A 23347-nucleotide genomic window follows, 5' to 3' on the forward strand; every position below is an offset into this window, starting at 1 on the left:
GTTTATCTCTGGTTCTGTCTCTTCCTCCTGCTCTTGTGCTGGCCTTGTTTTGTCATCCTAAGTTAGTTTACTTTTGTGTCCATTTTGTCTTAGGTACAGGGGTATCTCATACCAATATGGGTTGATTCTCTGTTTCAGCTGCAGTGCTTATCACTGGTGTTTGAGTAACCATAGTGCCTGTCACTAGATTTTGAGTAGCTGCAGTGACTGTCATGGCAGGTTGAATAGCCACAGTGCTGTCTCAGGGGTTGGTGTCTGGATTGCAATCTTAAATAGTTGTTTAACCCTAAAGAAGACCTAATCACATTCAAGAGACCTAGGAATAGAAGCATGGTAGTCTGAGCTCTGCATGGATATTCAGCATTCACAAGAGCTGTTGTAATTAGCCCTTGTAAGGCAAAGTGAAGGTCTTCCCCACATATTAGGTCTCCAAGGAGAAAAAGTAGAGATGGCTCCTGAAGTACTGAGATGAAACCATTGCTGTCGCTTAACCCTGTGCAGCACCTGCTGCTGCAGAGTACAGATACCAAACTCGTCTATCAATGATTATCATACTGCAAGCCAGTATTACACCAAAAAGCAAAAACCTTAATCTGATGCCCAGCGGTGACAAACCACACATAGACACACTGATAACCAGTATATACAGTAAGTAAATCGTTATACAAGACAACTCTGAGAACAACTCCATGAGCACATAAAACACCAGTGACAACTGAACTGATACAATGAATGTTTAGAACGTATTTGTTTTAACATGCTGTCGTCAGATCTGTCTTTATCTCAACCGTCTGTGCCTCACATTAAGTACCAAAAAAGACTGTCATGGTTTAGCCTCAGCTGGCACCTGGGCACCATACAGACGCTCTCTCTTCCCTCTTCTCCAGTGGGATAGGGGGGAGAATGGAAAAAAACCTTATGGGTTGAGATAAAGACAGTTTAATAGGATAACAAAGGAAGATAATACTATTGATAATTATTAATTACATATATTCGTATTAAACAAGTGGTGCAGAAATGCAATTGTTCACCACACGCATGGGAAAAAAATCCAACAGCCCAATGCCCAATGTGTTTCCAAGGAGCCTTCTGGCTCGCCTCCCCAGTTCTGTGGGGAGCATGATGTTCTGTGGTCAGGAATATCCCTCAGGCTAGTCTGGGCCAGCTATCCTGGCTGGGCTTTCCCAGGTTCTTCTGCAACTGGCAGGGTGTGAGGAGCTGAAAAGGCCTTGACTCAGTGTAGACACTACAACTACCTAGCAACAACTAAAAACATCAGTGTTGTTATCAACATTATTCTCATAATAAATCCAGAACACAGTGCTATACCAGCTACTAGAAAGAAAATTAACTCTCTCTCAGCTGAAACCATTGGTAAGAAAAAGACCTTCATCTACCACTTCTGTAAGGGTGTATTTAAGTCCACAGTTAGTACATGCTAAATGTTACTATAAAAATAGGACCTTCTTATAGAATGAAACTGTTTTCTTCAAGTCACAAGATTCATGTCATCAAAACCAAAGTTTCGCATTTGCTACCACTCCACTACTACTTGTATAAGAATTTCTCAACAAAATTGAAGATAATATGTGCATTTATTTTAATCCAGAAGCTCTCATCTCATTAAGGGAAAGCAAAAGAGATCACATGAAACAAGCGTTTTGCCAGTACTTAAGTCATAATTGAAGGTGGGGATAATCTTATGCTTAAAGATTTGAATTTGTGTTTCTAAGGTTTAGATGAAATTTTCCAGAATTTAGGCTTTCTTTGTGAACATTTACAAAAGATACAGACACTGTGTCTCTACTTCCCATTCGTAAAATGGGAATATTATTACTTCCTTTCATATATCACCAAAACAATATGGCTTTGATCTCCTCTGAGTGCCTTGAACATGGTACTACGACGATGCAATATTAGTTAATTTCTTCAGTATTTAGGATGTTCATCATTAAATGCAATGTAGTAGTCTTACCTGCCCACATTTCATCTGGAACATGTTTTGAGAACACCAGAACTTTTACTTTTTTGAAAAAAATACAGCAACATGGGTATGAATCAGCTTTAAGGTTCTGTGCCAAACAGGAAAGCAACCAGCGTTATAGTTAACTAACTCACTTCCTCAGCCTCTTAATCTTGTACAAGAACTGCTGGATTCTGATTGACCAACTTTTGTTGTAGAGTGAGTAGTGCAGAAGTCAAAAAATTGTTTTTTATGTCAAAGCCTCAGAATCATAAAAAAATAAGCCTTCTGGCCTTTGCTGCCCCAGTATTGCTTATCTTTATTGTTCATTTGTGATCTGCACAATGCCTTTGAATTCCTTCGTACACCACTTCTCATAAAAAACTACTGCCTTCTGCACTGTGCTATGCTTTCCTTGCATCTGCTTCCACGAGCTTTTGCCAATATGTAGCAACGTAGGATGTGTTTTGAGAGAAGAGAAAGCTCTTCTAATTGTCTCTTTTAGTCCTGTGCATCATACAGGATGTTACCTGCTAGTGTGTTATAATAAAAGCAATCAACCAAGGAATAACTTGCTGTTACAATAAAAGCAGTCAACCAAGGCTATATTATATCATGCGCTGAGTGAAAGGATAACTTTTTCCCATTCTCCATCCTGCCTTTCTCATGCTATGATAACATGATTGTCTTTAAAGAAACCTGAGGGAAAAAACGTGTTTGATTTTGGAGCCACATTTGGGTATTTTGCTATGATAAGGCCTTGTAAAAAAGCATCTTAAAAAAAAAAGGTATACCTGCCCCTCACCTTGGACTTGGATCTGATAGTTTTCATGGGTAGCATAAGTTTGTATCTGCACATAGCTGTTATGCATGATCCTCTAAGAGGTATTATGGCTTGTGATAGACTCGATCAAAGCTGTTTATGTCAAGGGAACCTCATCTGGTTAGGCTGTAAAAGGGGCATAATAGTTTGTGTCAACATTTGTCTTTTCTGAAATGGAGGCCCAGCATTTCCACTGATGCAATTTATCAAATCAGTATAGGAATCAGCTGAGACTTTGTCCAAAAGAACTAAGGTTTCTCTCAGAACCAAATCAAGTATTTCTGTTGTCAAGCATACACATTTCATTTCACTAGGGACCATGTGGTCCTAGGAAAATTGAGAATTGAGAAGAGTGGACCCCGTGACACCCACAAAAGAATTATGAAACATTTACATAATTTTGCTATTCTATTTCATGTGGATTCTGTCATTTCTCTTCTTCAGCTACTTGGGTCTACAGAATTATACATCATACTGGGGGCAGCCTGATCTTAGAAATTGCACAGGTGGGTATATTGCTATTGGTCTTTAGCTATAAAGGAATAGTTTTCTGGACTTTGGTTACTGCTTTACTGTACGGAAGTTACATTAAGGAAGAGTATCTTCCTCCTTTATGCTAAGTTGTGGAAAATCTTTCTTAAAAAATAATGCAAAGGAAATATTTAAACTCTGGGAAAGTGTAACAAGTGGGATTGAGCCCACTCATGAAAAGCTTTGGGTTAATGAAATAAATCAATTACCTTCAGGTAATTTAAGCAAGAACAGAGGCAGGTGGCAGCTTGCCTCTGTTTGATATTCAGGTTCAGACACATTTTTAAATGTTTCCAATGCTTGTAGGTGCCAGTGGAAAGACTCCCACTCTCTTCACTGGGCTTATGATCACACATTCTCAGATTTATTCTCAGTTTGAAAAATACCCCTTGATGTCATTTTGGCCTTAAAGGAGTAATAAAATAAATACACAACAATTTTATGGCCCCTTTTTTTTAGTGCCAGTGCTAGTGAAGAGAATGATACTCTCATAAGCAATTCAAAGTACCTACAGTAAGCTCCTGTTCTGAATTCCTTCTTGGAGACGACTCTTCTTTCTCCATTGATAGAGGGGTCCTAGGGAGCCTGGCTACCTACCTTAATTGATTGAGTACTTGCAGTCAGTATGTATGAAAAAATTGTTTCCTGTGAAATGAACATTCTACAGTAAATGTAACAAAATCTGTATTAAACTTAGGGCATTAAAAAAAACACAGGCTGATCTTTCAAGGTCATATTTGCAAATTCCAATAAATCTCAACTATTTTTGTGTTCTAAAACGTCAGTGTTTACATTAGGTTTCTATCCAAGTGGCATCCAACCTACAGTTTAAGATGTGATTTACACTAATGTCTTGCATTTGGACACACTGTCAAACTTCTCTTACCATGAAAATTCTGCTTATGAAGTTTGCTTGTGTGTTTTGCGTGCCAAGCCACTGAGTAAGAGTACAGTTCTCTGAAGGAACATTTACAGAGGGGAGTCAGACTTTCTCCCCAAAGCTTAAAAGAGTGGATATTTTGTCAGTAAAAGTGACTTTGGATGCATTTGTTTTATTTCAAGAGTGAAACTGTTTTTCCCAGTGAAAAAGGAAGGGTAGCAGAAGGAGGAAAAAAAGAGGGAAAATATGCTTTTTATTCCTTCCTTCTCTCTGTTTTTTTTTTCCCTTTAATCAGCCCTTTCAATCAGCCTTTTCAGTCGTTCCAATTTACAAACTCAAATCAAGTTATGAAAAAGAAAGACACAGCCAATGAGGACAGTATATAATAAGCAGCAGACTCTAGATGCATTTTCGTAAAAATAGGGAATTGTTAAAACGGTAACATCCTATGTTCATTACAAGTACCACAGAACATGCTCTAATATTCAACAACAAGGATGAAAAATTGTCTTTCTGCATTACCTCAGGACTTACTGCCATTATTTTCTGTTTTAACTTCACTTTACATGCACACTTACAGAAAATGCAGCTGATATAGCCAATCAACTGCTGAATCTCACTGGCGAAGGACAGCAGCTAACCTCTGACAAAGTAAATGATGTTGTGCAGAAGCTCAAAAAAATTGTGAACGATGAAGAAATTGATGAATCTCTGGGTTCTACTGTGGTGACAATTTTTTCCAATATTCTAACCAGTTCAGACAGTGTATTAGCGGCATCATCTTCAGAGTAAGTATTTCTGCATTTGAGATCAGCTTTTGAGAGCAAGCTACAAAGTTGGAAGGATTCATCCTTCCCTATATGGACAAACAATTGCAGTACAAAAATCAAACTTTGCTGTTTTCCATCAAAAATTGATTTTCCAACTTAGATATACAAATATTTCTTCTTGTACTAAAATTAATGTACACAATAAAGATAAAGTATTTGGATGTAAAAAATGCCTCCCAATATATAACACAGCATAATTGTTGGAAATTATTTTAGGACTATTGTTATGTAGTCAGATAGTTTCTGTCAATCAAAAGCTTTTGTTTTCAACAGAGATGCATATATTTACAGCCTGACAGTTTTCTTGTGAATACACAGATGAATCATCTTAAGTGGGGAGAACATACAGGACATACCATTTTTTTATCTATTAATTCTCTAGGATAATTGTATTTCTGTTTTTAGAGCTCTCAAAACTATTGATGCCCTGGCCTTAAAAATCCAGTTTGCTGGACCATCCATGAGTATTTCAACAAGAAATCTCGCACTTGGAGTGTCTTCTATAAACTCAACTTCATTCAAAGGTGGTTCTTTCAGTGTTAGCCCACAGAATAATGCATCTGATTTCCAGGTATGGAACAACCAGTTGTATTTGAACATGAAATATGCCTGGTTTTCAAAGTGTGTGTACTGTAGTTCCGTAAAACCCCTTTCAACTCCCAATTCTCCCCCAATTCTCTGTTTCCTTTTTTCTGAAATCATCCAAACACATGAATGTAGTATTTCGGTAAGTGACATGAAACCCAGATAAACTCACATGTTCCTTACAGATGAAAAGTAATTTGCTTACAAATCCAGAGCAGGCTTTACCCTTTTTGGGTTTTTCTGTTTGGGCTTTTTGGTTTGGTTTGGTTTTGCGATTTTGGTTTTGGTTTTGCCTTTTTTAAGGGGGTGGGGGGCGACATGTTGGTTGAGAGTGGTTTTTTTACAAATCAAAAGGGAAAATAATCTTGCAAGGCATTCATGTGAAGCTCGACCTACCTACACATGAAAAAACCAAAGAAACACAGATCACTCAAAATGCAGAATCGTCTCCAGTGCTACAGTATCTAGACAGGCTGCTATAATTAAGACATTTTTCATCACCTCAAAAATATTTTTATTCTTTTTCAACAAAAAGAAAAGTTCAGACATCTAAAAGTTATGGAATTGCATTTGAGATGCAAAGTTTATGTTGAAATCAGTAGCAATGAGTTGCTTAGACTTTTTAAATTTTACAACATGCCTATCTGCATCTTACAGCATTTAAATGTTGTAGTGCAATGTATTTTTTTCACAATTACATAGGTAATCTATGACAGAGGTCATGTAGTGCTTGTTTCCTAGGAGTCTAACCATTCAAATACAGTAAGCCTTACCTGGAGAAACACATAGAAAAGATTAAACAAAAAAATAAATCCCCTGCTCTCATTTGGGTCAGAGGAATCAAATCTGAATCCAAACAAAACGTGGCATTATGAAAACACTTAAAAACCCATCACTGAATTATAAGAATCTTATGGAACCGAGTTAGTTCCCACTGCAAATTGGCAAAACAACAATCATAATAAATGTCTGATCATTTTATAAAGTTCTATGTACTGTAAAAATCAAAACCAGCAGCAAAGGCAGTGCTAGAAAAAGTAGTAGTAATATAATAGATGCAAATGGATTTAATGGAGTTGAGTTTTCATATCTTTTTATTCACATATATTTTGGCTACAGTTTCTCTGAATAATTTGATTAGAAATTTTTTATGATTGAGAGTCTACTTTTCTTTAGTTCTCTTATTAATGAAGCTCAATACCTGGTTGTTCTTTGGTTGTTATCAAAGGGACATTTCTCTCCCAGATTTCAACCTCTATTTATGGAAAGAGAAAGGAAAAATTCTAAAGTCAGGTTTGGGATGTTTGCATGTATAACAGGAATTACCATCTGTGGCTCAAGGACATCCAGGAATTTTCTTGCCTTGGAATCATTTATTACAGCATTGTCTAAAAAATCATAAAATCCCAACTCCGTCAAATTATTTGTAATGTTCCTATTGGAACATAGGTTTGTTCTCAGATTTTTATGTTTCCAACAGCTGATCGCAAATTCTTAGCATCCTTCCTACCAGAAAAGACTGCAGCAGCTGTGGTCACCATTTATATTTTCCGTGCCTACCAGGAAAGATAGTTGTTATCCCTGCTGGAGTGAGATTCCCTTGTGAAAGCCCAGGTTTTTCACGAATGATGTGATAATCTATCCCAGGCTCATCAGGGAGCATTAAACTCTTCAAGCTGTATGTCAGAATGTTTCCAGATTTTCTTTCTTTTTTTTTTTTTTCTTAAAGTGGATCTTAAGCAAATGTATCCATGGCAGTTTGGAAAGATTCTATTTCAGTCCCCCTGTGCGTTTATGTTTCTTGCCAAACCTTTGACTGAGTTAGGTTTTGGTGATTCATATTATTAAATTGTTCCTGTAATATACCCGTATGTCTTTATAGAAAATTCTTCCACTCTATTTGCAGACAACACCTAATGTTGATCTTTATCACACACACACTTTTTGCTTAATGTGGCTTAATGATCTTTTGAAAAACTTTTATTCAACTGCATTTAGTCCTGTCAGGAGAAACCTATGAAACACTTCTTACTAATTTCCAAGGGTGCCTGTTCACAGTAAATCTGTGAAAATTCAGAAGCTAAGTAAATTTATGACTAGCTTATTGGCTTTCAATTTTCCATTACTCAATGGTGCTTTTAGGATCACACAACTGGTCATGAGAGGCACAAATACATGACCGAGGTGCCTCTGGAGAAGTCAAGAGAGTGAGTTTCTTTAGCTCACAATAAAATTCTTGAACGTTTTTGCTACAGAGCCACTATGAGATGGCTTGCTCCCCTTCCTTTGATGGAAAGGGTAGCACACCTCGGGTATGCCATGGTGGGACATCCTACAGTCATAGAATTCCTTCCTGGTAGCTAATGAAATGCATCCTCATTTATTTCCTGCTCATTTGTTAACATCCTTGAGCCATAGAGGGCTTTCAGCTGCCTGACGCATTGCCAGTATAGATTAAGTTTATATTGAGGGCAAAAAGTGTCTTTTTTTGCTGGATAGCATGATAAATATGAAGAGGTAACACTGATGGTTATTTTTAAATCTTCCTTCTGTAACAGAGAAAATAGAAAAACTCATAAGAGTTAAATCAGGTGTGCAGATCAAGTCAAATAATACAGCTCAAGGGATTCAAACATATTTTTCTGCTATCAACATTTTTTGGTATGAGGAAGGTTACTGAAAATCATTATGACTGCCATTATTGACATCTCATTATTTCCAATTTTTCACTTCAGTGTTGGAGGAGTTTGTTTTGTCTAATATTTTTCTGTAGCAGAAAGCTGAGATCATGCTGGAAGGGTGGAAAAACCTAAGTCTTGTGTAGGTATAGGTCATATTAGTGTTGATTGGTTCTAATCCCGTGTTTAGGTATCTTTGTGTAAGGGTGTGAACCCAGCTGTGGACAATGGATAGTTTGCTTTTTGATTGAATATGTTCTCATGTTTATTTAACAGATAGATTTTGACAAGGATCAGACAAATGCCCTTGCTTCTGTTGTTCTGCCACCAAGTTTACTGAAGAATCTAAGTCAAGATGAGTTTGAAGTTATATCCAGGGCTCAATTTACTTTCTTCAATAAAAATGGTCTTTTTCAGGTAAACTTTAATGTGTTTTAAGTTGTTAAGGGTGAGTCAATGGCAGCTTCTAAAAGTTTCCTGTAGAGTCATCCTTTGACAGCATCTCATGGATTATAGGAATGTTACATGTTATATGTGTTTATAGTTATAGAAATGTTATAGTTATATGTTCAAAGTGACAAAATAGCTGTAGTGCCCAAGTTGAAATCAAGTCACTGACCTCAAACTCCTGTCACATATGAGATAAATGTTTTTCTCAGAGAAATGTATGGAAAACTAGATCACAGCTGCTTATAATCAGAGTAAAGTAGCAAGACCTCTTAAGGGCGTAACTTTTGTGAAAATGCATTAATATCTATCCTTGGTGTTCAGTGGAGCCAGGTTCTTTACTGTCAGAAGGGAATTTGGCCTATAACACTGCCTATGCTAAGTATTCTTTTTTTCTCACTTCCTTAAAAGAGTTTGTTGGCACTCGTATCCAACATAAATCTTATATTGAGTTGGAAACTCTGGGCTAATGGTTATTAGCCAGAGAATATTTGTTTCTGTATATACTATTCGTAAATGTGTTCTCATAAGCATTCCGTATTTTAATGTGGAATAAGGTTAGCAATGCTACTACTTGAAAAATAGAAAGACTTGGGTAGATTTGATTTTTTTCTCCTTTGTGTCCCATCACATGGTAATTGTAAATAGTTCACGAATTGTAGGTGGCAAAAAAATTAGGACAAGCTCATAGCTTGGGAAAAAAACCCCAACAAAACATATATTTTTTTAATAAAATGAATTCATTAAGAAAGGAACATTGTTTCATAGTTTCATAGACTAAGGCCCATCAGACTTGAGTTTGTTTTCCCAGTAGTATTTCAAGTGACCTTTGGTTCTTTTGTATCCACTGAACTGTGTAGTATTGTATTGTTCCTGTATTATCATTTTTATTGGCAGTGCATCCAGATTATTCAGATAATCCAGGCAAGAAAATACCCATGACCCTCAGTTGCCTTCTGAAATAGACCCCAAAGTATCTAACTATTTAAAATAGTATTCATTTTAAGCCATTTTTTGAGAAAAACAGGATGGATATATTAAAAAAAGAAACCAGAAGAATATAGTTGTAGGCTTCTCGTAATGGCTTAATATAATGTAAAGTCAAAATGTGTTCTGTAATGGTGCTATGATGTGTTTCTAAAGGACAGTTAATAAATCCTTGAAAAAAACCAGAATAATTTTCATCAAAATTTGCAACTAAAAGTCCTTCAATTATTTTTGTGTTTTTCAAATTATTAATGGGTGACATACTCAACATAATTAATTAGAAATGTGTAAAAAACACATTTTAGTGCATCTAAAAAAAATAAATAAAGGCTAAAAATAAAGCCTACACATAAATTGATCCACATGCTATCCAAACCAAATAGCTTTATCCATTAGTATAAGAGTATTTCATAAATATATTTGTTCCAACTACAATTTTTTAAAATCCCGGTGATATTAGCTGTATTTCTTACAAGCATTCACCGTAACAGTTAAACATCACACTTTCCAGCACTGGAGGGGTTTTCATTGCGACTGAAAGCTGCTAAGTTTTATCTTGTCATTCATTAAAATCTATGGTTGCATAACTTAGAAAACTATATTAAGAATCGATGTAAGCTATTCAGTTTGGGATTCATTTCACCAAAACAGGCTGTGGCCAGTGTGCACATCCTATGCCTGAATTGGTGTCCATAAATTGCCTTCAAAGCCAGCTGATGGAAGAGAATGAGCCCCTTTGAGGTGTGAGACATCTCATCATAGTGCAGGAGTATGTGTCAGTTCCCCAGGCAAAGGAGCGTAGTGCAATTTGAGACACCCAGAGATACAAAGGTATTACTATATGACAGATGTGACAGTGAACCTGTAAGAGATGTGATATCTTCTGTCAGTAGCAGCCAGAGTCTGGGAAAGATACCCTAAAGCCCCTAAAATTGACACTTGTTTTTAGGCAACCCGTATCTGACCTAGATGTATAGAACAGGTAAAATAGATTATGCCCTGGATGTGCCACTTTCCTTTCACTGACCATGTTAAGAAACCCTAGAATGGCCACTTCAGTTCTAGGCTGTAGTTCATGTCTGAAGTTAGGTTGGAAGGTTCATCCTCACAAGTTCTGAGGCCGTGAAAATAATGTGCAAATACGATAAGTATGTGAATCATAATGATTGCTTACACTAGGGCAGGTTTCTCACTGACACTAGCCTCAGCATTGCCTTACTGTGTAACTCTGTATATTTTATTGGCAAAAATCTTACACCCAACTTTTGCTGAGCACAGCCTTACAGCTAAAAAAGCAGTTATATGTATTTTATTTTAATGCACTCAATATTTCTGTTCTTTTCTAGTGACAAGTAAGAATATATTAAATTGCTTTCCCTAAAGAGACCATCTGATATATATTTCTAGTTTTTGTTATCCACTACAGAAAGAATCCACTGAAACCCATAGAAATCTGTCCAATGGCTTTCATAGACTTTGTCAGATGATAACATTTTGGTGGTAGCCAAGAGGTTTTCTGTGGTTTGAATGCTCAAGAGCCATCTAGAAAACTGAATTTTCATTCCTCTGCAATTTTAAACTTTTTAGGGAATTCTGTCAGAAAGCTCCAGCATAATCTGAAATACTGTGTTTGAAAACTCTTGGATATGGTTCTTAGAAAATGAAATATTCTTCCCAGGATAATATGCATTTAGAAATTGAAGGTAGTCTCTCATGAGTGGTGGGATTTCATGAGCCCAGTGCTGAGCTCTTGTCAGACTGAAAAAAACCCCTAGCCTGGATGAATCTGGGGGAGGAGGGGGGTGCAAGGTGTTAGGAATTTGGCAGCTCAGATTTTTGTAGGGAAAGCGAGTGGCAATGCACTTCATTTGACCTAAGATCTGCTGCAAGCAGTGACCAAGCTTCACAGTTTCCTATAAGGTCAACCAGGCATGCAGCTACGCAAGTTTCAATGGAAGCTCATGAAAAGAACAGCATTTCCAAAGCACTTGTTTTAATAAATCATCACTTTCCAAGAAAAGCTGATCTTTTTGAAAATTCTCAACCTGGTACTTCCTCACTGCAGGTTAGAAGTGGCATTGCTCAGTGATAACATCAGTCTTCTATTTAAATTCCCATCCAGTAAGACCTTGTAGAAAATATTATCTACTGTAGTATGTAACATTGGTTTGAATTTGTTTTCTACTGCATAGTCATGCATTGTAAAATGGAGGATAATTTAGCAACTATACACAGAAAGCAGGTTATTCTCCAAAACCTTTGCGTCTATAAAGAAGGATACTGCAGACAGTAAGATAAGAAAGCTAGTTCATTCTCTGGGGAAATGAGTTAATCATATCATGAGTTGTTATCTGCTACATTGTTTGAGTTAGAATTTTGTTGGCATCAGACATAATGATTAAAAGGGGGATTTATGCCATGTAACCTCTGTCTATAATTATCCTATATATGTTTATAACTATAAGGAATTATGAGGCAAACCCATAATTAGATTTTATAAACATAATGTTCTTATGTGATCAAAAGTGTAGAAACACTGACAATTTATTTATTCTGGCATGCTGCAAAAATGAAACTGTACTCTGGCTATTATGTTATGTGCTGTGTAAGCATTTATTATATTTTTCTGAATCTTTCAAAGGATGCAGAATATCCTGGCAATTTGACCAGTTTTGTGGTGGCATGCAGTATTGGAAACATAACCATTCAGGATCTTCAGGATTATGTGAAGGTTACAATTAAGCATACCAAAATTCAGGTAAGAGAGGACTGATTATTCAGAGGAACAGGAATGCAGATGACACATTGTAAAGACTGAGCATATAGGCTGATGGATTTGGGTGGATTTTGAGTGAGGAGACAAATTCAACTCTAGAACAAAAGTAAAAAAAGCAAAAGTAAAACCAAATAACCTCTCCCACCCTCACATATTCCTCCTCCGTTCATCATCTAGCATTTATCTGAAAGACTGTTGATTCTGCTACTCAAAGGCAATTTCTGTGCCAATAATTGTAGGCAAAACCTCTGTTCATGACCGTGTTCGTGACCACTGACCAGGGACAAAATTTATTGCACAGGAGACGTAGAAGGACTTAAATTCTTTGATCAAACATGAATTGCTTTGTTAGTAGTTCCTCAAGCTATTTTGTTCTTATGTGGTTTTCAGCAAAAGAAGAATGGAGAGAATCACATTGTTAAAATATGGCTACAGTTAATTTAGGGAAATACAGACCAAATGCAACCTTTTGGCACATACTGTTTCAGTTAAAAAACATGCGAGTTTGACTCTGTTCTCAGACGCGTTGCCAGTTGCTATTCCAAAAGAGATAATAACACTAGAGAAGTTAGAAAGATGTTAAAATGCAATGACTAAATATATTTTTTATGTAATGAGAACCTGGTTTCTTGTTTTCATAATTTAATTAACTTCATCATGCATTTCATTATAATGATTATTTTAAAGGCAGACAAAACAACCTCCACTTAGGTCCAGCAAGCATTTGCACATTTTCAAAGCCAGTTACAAAGAGGACTCACTGAGAAGTCATAAGGAAATGGACAGTGAAAAGTATTTAGACTCTGTATAGACATAGTACTCGTGGATAACTTTAATGAGACAATAAAGCTTCGTTATTATGATGATGTGGAAAATGAACTGTACAGAGGAACAGTGCTGTAGATTTTATAATCTGGGCAGATCTCTCTTTCTAGCACAATAAATTCTAATTTTACACTTGACAAAATTTCCACAATGCAAATAATATTTATTCTTCTGTTCATTAAATGAAAAGATAGGTAGTAAAACATTTGTTTTAAATGTATATGTTGATGAGATTTATGTCGGAAGAGATGCACAGTCTACTTTTGCATGTGTTCTCAGGAATATCCTAAGCCTACCTGTGTCTTCTGGGATATGAACAAAAATGGTAAGTTTAAAAATACTGTAGTTTATTTTACATGTGGAATAAAGGTACCAGTTTTAAAATCAGTCATAGTCTTGACCGCTTTTGCTTCTTAATCAATCCTTGCAGAATTTGAGTCTTTAGATTGTATCATTTCTTCTGATTTGTACAGTTGCTTGTAATCACAGATGTTAAATACCTTTTTAAAGATTTTAATATAAATTTATTTAACATTTTAAATTTGTAAATTAAATTTGTCAAGCTATCTGTAGCTGATAGCAGCTTTTGAGTGGTATGTTTGTATGGGCAAATTAAATAGTGATGCTCCTAAGATGCATTCTTAGTCATACTTTTAACTGGTCATTTAAAAATATTGGGTTATTTAATTGAGGTATTTTTCCTGTTACAAATATTAAGCTGGTTTTTATTTCTCTGGAAGGTTAGGAACTACCTTACACAAACTATTCACCTTGTGAATGGATGACAGTCAGCATGATGAGGTTCCCATATGGAGACACATATTAACAGGGCAGCATTTTAGCTCATTCTTCGTTGCTACTGCTAACCTCTGAGTGGTGTTATGCTCAAACTCTTCATCCTTTGCTCATCCAAAGCCATTCTCAGAAATGGCGTTCCAGGTCCTTCTGTTTTAGAGATCACTGCTCAGACATTACTCTTCCTTATAATGAAACAGATGGAGAAAAGAGGTAACTCTCCTTAGCAGTAGGATTTCAGGAGGGGGTTAATACAGACAGTATTTCAAGATACAAAATTTACCATTCAAAGTTGTACTAGAAAGGTTAGAAACAGAAAATTCGGACAGAACTGAGAAGAATGAAGGAGGTTAATAAAGAGGGGAAAACAAAAAAGACCCTAGTTCGGAAGCTAAACTTAAGAAGCACATCAATGGAAAAATACAAAGAGAGAAAACTATTCTCAGTGGATGCATGGGTGGGGTAGTTTTAAGTGGTTTTGGACTATCTTCACAGCCTTCTGTGAGATTCTGTCTTGAATTTGAAGTAAAGCTATAGTGCCAGTCAGATAATTTGCTGGATTTTGCCTGGAGTTGTGGAACAATGTCTTTAAGAAATCAGACAAGCTTAACTATTTCACAAAATTAGTTCATATTTTAGCAGGAAAAGTGAAAGGAAAAGTAATCAGAAATTTTACTTGTTGACATTTAATTGTTAAAAATCTTTCTACTTATTTTTCAGAACAACCTTCTCAAGGGGGGAAATAGGGGATAGTTTACTTCACGTTTTTTCTTAAAGCCACAAAAAGTATTTGGGATTATCCACTCTGACATTCTGCATCACACATGGGAGAGAGGAAGGGCAGGACTCACAAATGCTTTCATGTGTCTAGGGATATATGAGTAGGAGGGAGGCAGGTGCAGACATCACCACAGTGCTTAGTAGGCCTTATACATCCCTCATTAACTATGATGAACTCCTTCATGATAGATCTCCATTTGTTGCTTCTGCTCAGTAGCCTGTTACTGGGACCCTCATCTGGCATGATTCTCTGCAGAAAGTAGGAAATCTGACACTTGCTTCTTTCCTGATTGTTTCTGATGTTCACTCATTCAACTTGAGAAAAGCACTTCTGCATTTGCACAGGAGGAAGTGAGAAATTTGTTTTAAGAGAGGGTGTCATGACCATGGTTCCTCCTGTTTCATTTCCACAGGTGGCAATGGTGGCTGGAACCCTGCGGGCTGCCAAGTGGATGCAGAGTCCAGCGAAAACGAGACAGTTTGCTTGTGCAACCACCTCACGCACTTTGGGGTGCTAATGGTAGGCAAACTCGCTGTTCACCAAGCCATCTTTCCAAGGAACTGCAATGCAGTTTTGGTCTTGGGTCGAGACAACTTTCATTTTAGTTACTCACCTTATTAGAACATCCAACATCAAAGCCAGGACACAGATGGATATAAAAGAAAGTCAGGAACTGTAAAACCAAGGCCAGTCCTAACACTTCAACTAGTGAAACAGAAAAAATGGATCTTAATGACATAGTCCAATGGTGCAGGGTGTCTCTGGTATTTCCCTTAACAATGTAGTGACCTGCAGCTGAGACAGGAGGGTGTAACAAGAGGGAAGTGAATGAGAAAGTATAGGTAGATTTGAAATGTCAAGATCAAGAAAGTAGGAAGCTGTTTGCAGGGGAAAAGAAATTAAAAGTAGGAGAAAACATTGAGATGCTGTTTTGAGAACAAAAAAAAAAAAAAAAAAAAGAGAGAGAGAGACTCATATTGTCAAGGAAAACAGCCAGGGAAAGAAAAATGTCAGTAAGACTGCTAATGAGGATGAAAAGTCAAGGGAGCACAATAATTCCTTTTCATCCTGAGATTCAAGGGATTAAATTGCTCCTTGAAAATTTAAGTTGCAAATCTGACAAGATTTATAATTATCTAACGTCAAGTGTAAGGCAATACCTTATTTGGTGAAGTGTGTTAACATGTACTTGATGTTTTCTTATAAGTGGCTTTAATCAGCTTTGGGGATGCCTTGCAGACAGCCCGCCCACACCCCCACCCCTGCCGCCCACTAAGGGGGAACATGTAACTTGTACTCCATCAGAGCCTTAAGCAAAATCTCCAGACTGGGTGGCTGAGATAGGTAGAGCACAGCTCTAATCTGTGAGATTAAAGGGGGAACTATATAGAGAATTTCAACCTCAGTACTATAATTCCTCTGGTATTCAGGTGCCTCTAGCAATTTGCATGTGTGAAGTGTTTTCAAGAAAAAATAAAACCCCAACATGAAAAAGATGGAATACTGCTATCTTTTCTTAATGTCTGGTGACTTTATGAAGCTCAGTAATGGGCTGAAATGTTTCTCTATATTTGAAATTAACATTTGTTGGCCCCTAAAATACACCTCAAGAGCAGACGTTTGCTCCTGATCACAGCAGTGCTGAGGAAGTTTCTGGCTTTCCATTTAACTTGTTGCAGTGACACACAGGACTTAACAGCACCAGGGAGCCACATGCTCTGACTTTTTCAGCTTTGGCCTTCCAGAGTCTTCTCAACAGAGCTGCTCTCTTCACGTCATGCTGAGATGCAAATATGAAAAAGCCACAAGCTTTTTGTCTATCTGCAAGCTAAATCGTGGTCTTGTTTCACTTTTCATCCTTGGAGGGAGAGAAAAAGGGCTTTCTTGAGGATATATTCAATGAGTCCCTTCTCTTCCCTGAAAGCTTTTGTGGCAGTGGGAAATAAGGCAGAAGTTCTTTGAATGTGGGCTGTGTTCCAATAAATTTTTACACATTTTTGACCCTTTTAATTGCTTTTCCATTTGAATAATCTTTTCTGACTTTAATTTAGCTATTACATTATTTTCAAATAACACTGTCCTTACATACATAAACTGTTACAAAACGTTGGGGCAGGATGTAAAAACCTGCATACTGCTCCTTCCTTTCCCTTGAAGAATGACAAGTTTTGCAGCATTTTGCTGGTTTCTTTTTGCTAGATAGTTTTACTAGGGACAACAGTTGCCCTGACTGTAGAATGGACACTATTATACGTTAGTATTTGCGCACATTTACTCCAGAGTGCTATAGATCCAAACATTCTCTTTTTTTTTTTTCTTGTCCTTTAAAAAAGGAAATAACACTGCCATTTATTCTCAGACAGTACTATGTGGCAATTACAGTTGGACAGAAAACTGGAAAAAAAATCCTCAGAATGTTCCTGCTTCATTTCCAGTTTTTTGTTGGGTTTTTTTAAATGTTGTCTTTGTCACTATTTTTCTGACCAACTCTATTTATAACTGTAGTTTGCATGTCAAAACAGAGCATAAGACCAAAAAGTAATATCTTGCCCTTGGTTTCACCCGTAGATGATTAGCTACATTGACTCTTATGAAGTTTTAATAACAAGAAGTGATGTCAGAAACTCCCCAGAATGGTACACATGAATACTTTTAAATTACGTTTTCTTAAATCTTACATATTCTTAAGAGAGTTGCCTGTAAACAGTGGAACTAAAAGGTCTGAGAAGGGGAGATTTTTCCAGAGAAGGACATTTGTGTTCCTGGTACTGAATTAGAAGGAGCAGTATCAGGCTCTGTCTATTTGCTGACCCCAGCAGTTACAATGCTTTAAGCACAATGTTTTCAAGAGCTATGGGAAGGAAGTGAGAGGTGTAACAAACACAGCCTAAGTATGCTCAGTAAACATGAACCTTAATGTCAGGGTTATAGGGGTATTGCCAAAGTGCTTTTGAGTTTACTTGACTGCCTACCAAGAAAGAGTGATGTACTCAAGGAAAATGTGTTTGCTCTAACTGATGCCTCTTCCTCCTCTCTCATGTAGGACCTTCAGAGAACTGTTACACAAATAGACCCACGGAATACTAAGGTCCTCACCTTTATCACTTACATAGGCTGCGGGATATCTGCTATATTTTCAGCTGCAACTCTTCTGACATATATTGCATTTGAGTAAGTATTGGTTCTGTGAAAAACATTAGAAAGGAAGTACCTGCATGTGGTAAATACAATAAATTAGTTATAAGATTGGTGAGGATTATTTGTCTAGAAAGGGAAGTCTGTGTTTAAAAAAAAAAACCCCAAACTGCAAAATCATGGTCACAGAATTGTAAGAGAAATTTTTTTCAAGGGGACATAAGTTCTTCAATATGAAGGTGGTAGATCACTGGAACAGGTTGCCCAGAGATGTGGTGGAGGCCCCATCCCCGGAGGCATTCAAGGCCAGGCTTGATGGGACTCTGAGTGACCTGATCTAGTGAAAAAGTCCCTACTTACTGCAGGGGGGTTGGACTAGATGACCTCTAAAGGTCCCTTCCAACCTTACACATTCTATGATTCTAAGCTCAGATCTTTCCTCTTTTTTCCAATGTATTGTGCTGCTCAGGCTGGAAAACAAGGATTAATTTGTCTCAAAATTTTCTCTTTTGGGAGTACAGTGTCCAGTAGATTCTGAACAGATACGTGTTATCTTAAAATCTGCAACCAGGCTTATTGTAAAAGCAAACAAGCAAACTAACAAAGAACACCCAAAAAACAAACCTTGCCTGTGTGATCATAACAGGTCCTAAGTATAAAGAGAGAAATTTCCAACTGGAAATAATTACATTCTAGCACCCTTCAGAAAGATGTAGGAAGAGAAATAAAATGAAGCTAAATCATGACGTGTTGCAAGAAGTTCAAAAGCAGTCCTACTGAAATGTGAAAGTGACTCAAGGAAATCCAAGAGTTTTGAAGTGATACAGTTCTCTGAACAGTGAAAAGAGAAAATGAAGTCATATCAACACAAAGGAACCATTCTGCCTCTAAATGGACAGGACAGAGTAGCTTCTGAATAACAGTTTGCTGGGGGGCAGGCAGGGGAAAGGGGCTTTTCAAGTTCTAAATATCTCTAATATTGCATTCCTACTGCATTACCTACAGCATAATTTTCTGTTCCAAGATGGAAGAAGTTACTGGCTTGTGTCTTGGTCCATAAATTTCATTGTGTATCAGTTAAAAAAGAAAATTTATTTGATCTTCAGTCTTCCTAAGATCCTATGAATAAAACCACAACAAAAAAAACCTCATGACAGAAAACAACAGCAAGCAAACGACAATATATTCCCAAAATTAAGGAAAATGTAAGGAATAAAATTATCAGAGATGAGCTTCTGCCCAGTCGTGGTTTTAAATTTTTTGTTTTCTTCAGTTTTCATTTAAAGTACAAACCACATTGTGTTATATTTAATTTGAAAGGTTTTTAATAATAAAGCAGTTGCTAAATTATTTTGACAGTTAATTAGTTGATTAAAGGCCCAAAGAAGCCCTGACTTCCCTTCACCACATACAAGAGAAGCCTTCAGTGATATTATGTGGAAGTACACATCACTGGGCCTTACTGCCACAAAAGCTTATGGCTAAGAGGAGATCCCTGTGATTTTACTGACTTTGTAAACTAGCAGTGTCAGCTGCTGTTGGCAGCTTGGGTGGTTGAAGCCAATTAATCATGTGCACCTATATTTCTCTCATTAGGAAGTTGCGAAGAGATTATCCATCTAAAATACTGATGAATTTGAGCACAGCCCTGCTCTTTCTTAACCTGATATTCTTACTTGATGGTTGGATTGCATCATTTGACATAGAAGGCCTCTGCATAGCTGTAGCTGCACTTTTGCACTTCTTTCTTCTGGCCACCTTCACATGGATGGGACTAGAAGCTGTCCATATGTACATCGCTCTGGTGAAAGTGTTCAACACCTACATACGGCGATACATACTCAAGTTTTGCATCATTGGCTGGGGTGAGTTCAGTAGGTGGAGCGTTTCCATGGCGTGTATTTCAAATTTATGCTATATAAAAGCTCTCTATCACAAATGCAGAGCAGAATCAAAATCAGCATGGTGTTTCCTTCCCCCCTGCCACATTCCCACCCCACCAGTGCCAGTGTGCAGCCAGCCCTCTCTGTTGCCAAGTTCCCACGTACAGTTCTGGGTGAGTACACCATAACTGGTGCTCTCCACCTGGAGTAGCTCACAGCCCAAGGAAGAGTAGAGAGAGCAGATAAGTTGGTCTTAGTTTCCAGAGAGGCCAGAATGGGAGAGCATAAATGTTAATGTCGTAACAAAGGTGGAGAACAGTGGCACACAATGAAATAAGAAATACTTGCAGTTAATACAAATTACATGGGGATCTTTACACTGGCTTTTAAAAAGCTTACAATTGAGCTTAAAGTTTCTTTCCAACAAGTACAAAGCCTATGACAGACTCAGAAACAATCAAAATTTCCAAACCTTCGGCACAGTGTTTAAACCATGGAGAGATCTTGCCTGCCCCAAGCAGTGTACACTGCAGGATTGAAATAGAAAGTGCAATAATGAAAAATAACTGTGGGGCTCAGGCAGCAAGGCTTTCCTTTTTTTTTTTTTTTTTTTATATCAGGAATCTGTGCCTTCTGCCTGAATGCAGATATTGTGTTTAAAATAATACAACACAATACAAAACCATTAACCTCATGGCTAGAACACTGACCTCAGCCCAGCTGATAATTGATGTCTTTCCATTGGCAACTAGCATCCTCTTTGGCAACCTCAGCAGAGGACAAGGACCGAGTGGTCGGAAAACCAAATTAACCTCTTCCCCTTGAATCTGTTTAGTCATAGCAAGGATAAGGCATGTAAATAAGGCATGTCAGGAAACGTATGTTTCTTTTGTGTGAGCAGCAACTCTCTGCACAGAGTTCTTTTACACACAGTTGCCTGCTTTCCCCAAAGTATTACCTTTACCTTGTTATTAAAAAACATATAGTTTGCTTTATTTGGTGGGGAGAGCGCATTTTCAGGCAAAGGATACATAATGTTGTCAAAAGAAAGGACATCTACAGTTGAGAGAAGCAGTGGAGAAATTAGAGGTTGAAGTTCATGTTCACCATTTCCCTAGCCTAATCAAGTGTCATTAGCGTCTCTGAAAAAAAAATCCCTCAAAAAATCCCGATACCATCCTTGCATTAGATCACATTTTTGTAATACTTTGTTAATCTTCTTCTCACTAATATATGAGCCTGTGCGCAACTGCAAATTTGACTTTGGGTAATTAAAGGAGATTATTTTACTTTCCGTATCACATACTAAAATACCATTTTCTGCCTTACAGAACATTATGAGGCTTATTTGTTAATGCCCATTGAGTGCTTTGAAAGTTTTATACATTTTTACTGTTGGAAAATTTTTTCTTTCTCCTCTGTGCAATTTTTCTGACACATACCTACCTCAGGATACTCTGTACTAAAGCAATAGGGATGGAGACATCAATAATTCAGCTTTGCATGGTGATTTTGAAAGGTTTAGGAGATACGAAAACAAGCTGCAAGTTTTCTTGTGTTACAGGTTTGCCAGCTCTGGTGATAGCAATTGTTTTAGCAAGTGCTAATACAAATGCAAGTCATGTTTATGGCAAGGAGTTATACGGCAGAGATGCTAACGGGCAAGGAGGAGATGACTTGTGAGTATTTTTTTTAATCTCTTCTAATTTAGCATTTACAGCCTGAAAAACAAACATTAGTTTTGGTCACATTGCTTTGCAAAAGTTAGAGGTGCATTAAACAAGCAATATAGGCAAAATCATCTTGTAAAATAATTGATTCCAAAGTGTGAAGAACACTGTAAGAAAAATTGGAGGGAAATCTGCATTACCCTATGCTAGGCACAAACACTCCTCTGGCAAAAGAATAGTTCTTAAGTTTTGTCATGAAAATAAAATTTAAAATATCTGGTTTGGTTTATCTTAAATTAAATCTGTATCTTCTAATTAAAACCAAAGAAAGCAGTAGGACAAAATTAGTCATCTTTATAAATAAACCAGCCTTCTGTCAGTGTAGTTCAATAGCTTTCTGTGTTCTTCTTTTGATGTCCAGATAATAGCCTGTAATATATATAATATATATTATGACTGTTACCTCATTTTCTATTCTTTGCCTGCCCAAGCTTCATCATGATAAATAAAAACGTCATTCTGTATTTTTATTAAAATATTGTGCTAAGCATTCCAGCTATTTCCTGATAGAGGAATAAGCTAGATCTCTCACATGGCTGTCAAATGGGACTACCTCAAGCAGATCTACCTGCCTAGCTTTCTCCTTAGACATGTATGAGTTCTCCTTTAGCTCAAATGGCAGAAACTTGAGATTTTGTCACTGAAGATCCCAGTTTGCCCATTCTGTTTCTGAAGCTTCCTGAGCTTCACACAGATGAAAGAGCTGAAGCTACTGGTAATGAGTCTAAACTTTCCATGTTGGCATTGCAGTTCTCAACACTTGTATCTGAGGCCAGATTTCCTTTTTAATTACTTTTAACTAGAATGTGGTACAGCTCTCAGATTTCTGACATGACAATACTGTGGGCCATAGTCACTTAAGATGTTACTGGACTTCATCCTGAAGTTTTCACTTTAAAGCATAGTTCTGTGTCAGTGGTATCAGATGCAGACTGATTTTCCTCGTTTCATAAATAATTGGAGGATAGTTTGCATTATCTAAAAATGACCGTGTTTTTGTATTTTTTAACAGCTGCTGGATCAAGAATGAAATTGTCTTTTATGTGACTTGTGCTGGATACTTTGGAATCATGTTCCTGATGAATGTTGCCATGTTTATTGTGGTGATGGTGCAGATCTGTGGAAGGAATGGGAAAAGAACTAATCGGAGCCTGAAGGAAGAGATCCTGAGGAACCTCCGTAGTGTGGTCAGCCTGACCTTCCTCCTGGGCATGACATGGGGCTTTGCCTTTTTTGCCTGGGGTCCCTTAACTCTTCCTTTCCTGTACCTCTTCTCAATTTTCAATTCATTGCAAGGTAAGCCTAATTCTTGTTCTGTGAACAAATAATATTTTAGCTGTTGCTGGTTTGTCCCTATTGTGTCCAGTGATTCGACTGGGGAGCTCAGATCCAAGCTCTTTAGACTTTTGCTTGATTCTAAACCATCATTGATTTCCCCTTATGTGGCATAATGATGCCAACTACATATGGGTTGAATGTTTTAGTTAGATTAATTAATGTTTCAAAGTATTTTCTGCAAAATGCACCATATTATAAATAGTGCTGTTCCTAGCTAACAGTCTGCAGTGATCTCTGTTGAGATAGATGCAGTATGACCTTCAATGTTTCCTTTCACTGATTATAACAAATATAGGAAGCCTCTTTCCTTAATTTATTCCTGTCAGGAATCTGTAAGGCCTGTAATTATTTTATTAAGGC

General features: G+C 37.2%; 1 protein-coding gene across 1 annotated transcript in view; it reads left to right on the forward strand.

The window, feature by feature from the left end:
- The window catches only part of ADGRG6 (adhesion G protein-coupled receptor G6), a gene marked incomplete at both ends in the record, with an annotated part of 104252 nt that overhangs the window by 70024 nt on the left and 10881 nt on the right, over window positions 1-23347 (forward strand). The window contains 11 exons of the mRNA XM_084261725.1: window positions 3231-3292; window positions 4778-4985; window positions 5433-5598; window positions 8567-8707; window positions 12366-12482; window positions 13605-13650; window positions 15314-15420; window positions 17945-18072; window positions 19633-19901; window positions 21484-21598; window positions 22662-22945. Of these exons, the coding sequence (XP_084117851.1) occupies window positions 3231-3292; window positions 4778-4985; window positions 5433-5598; window positions 8567-8707; window positions 12366-12482; window positions 13605-13650; window positions 15314-15420; window positions 17945-18072; window positions 19633-19901; window positions 21484-21598; window positions 22662-22945 (1643 nt within the window). The remainder of the gene's footprint in view (window positions 1-3230; window positions 3293-4777; window positions 4986-5432; window positions 5599-8566; window positions 8708-12365; window positions 12483-13604; window positions 13651-15313; window positions 15421-17944; window positions 18073-19632; window positions 19902-21483; window positions 21599-22661; window positions 22946-23347) is intronic.

Source organism: Gallinula chloropus (assembly GCF_964237585.1).
Source record: "Gallinula chloropus genome assembly, chromosome: 3".
Classification (NCBI taxonomy): domain Eukaryota; kingdom Metazoa; phylum Chordata; class Aves; order Gruiformes; family Rallidae; genus Gallinula; species Gallinula chloropus.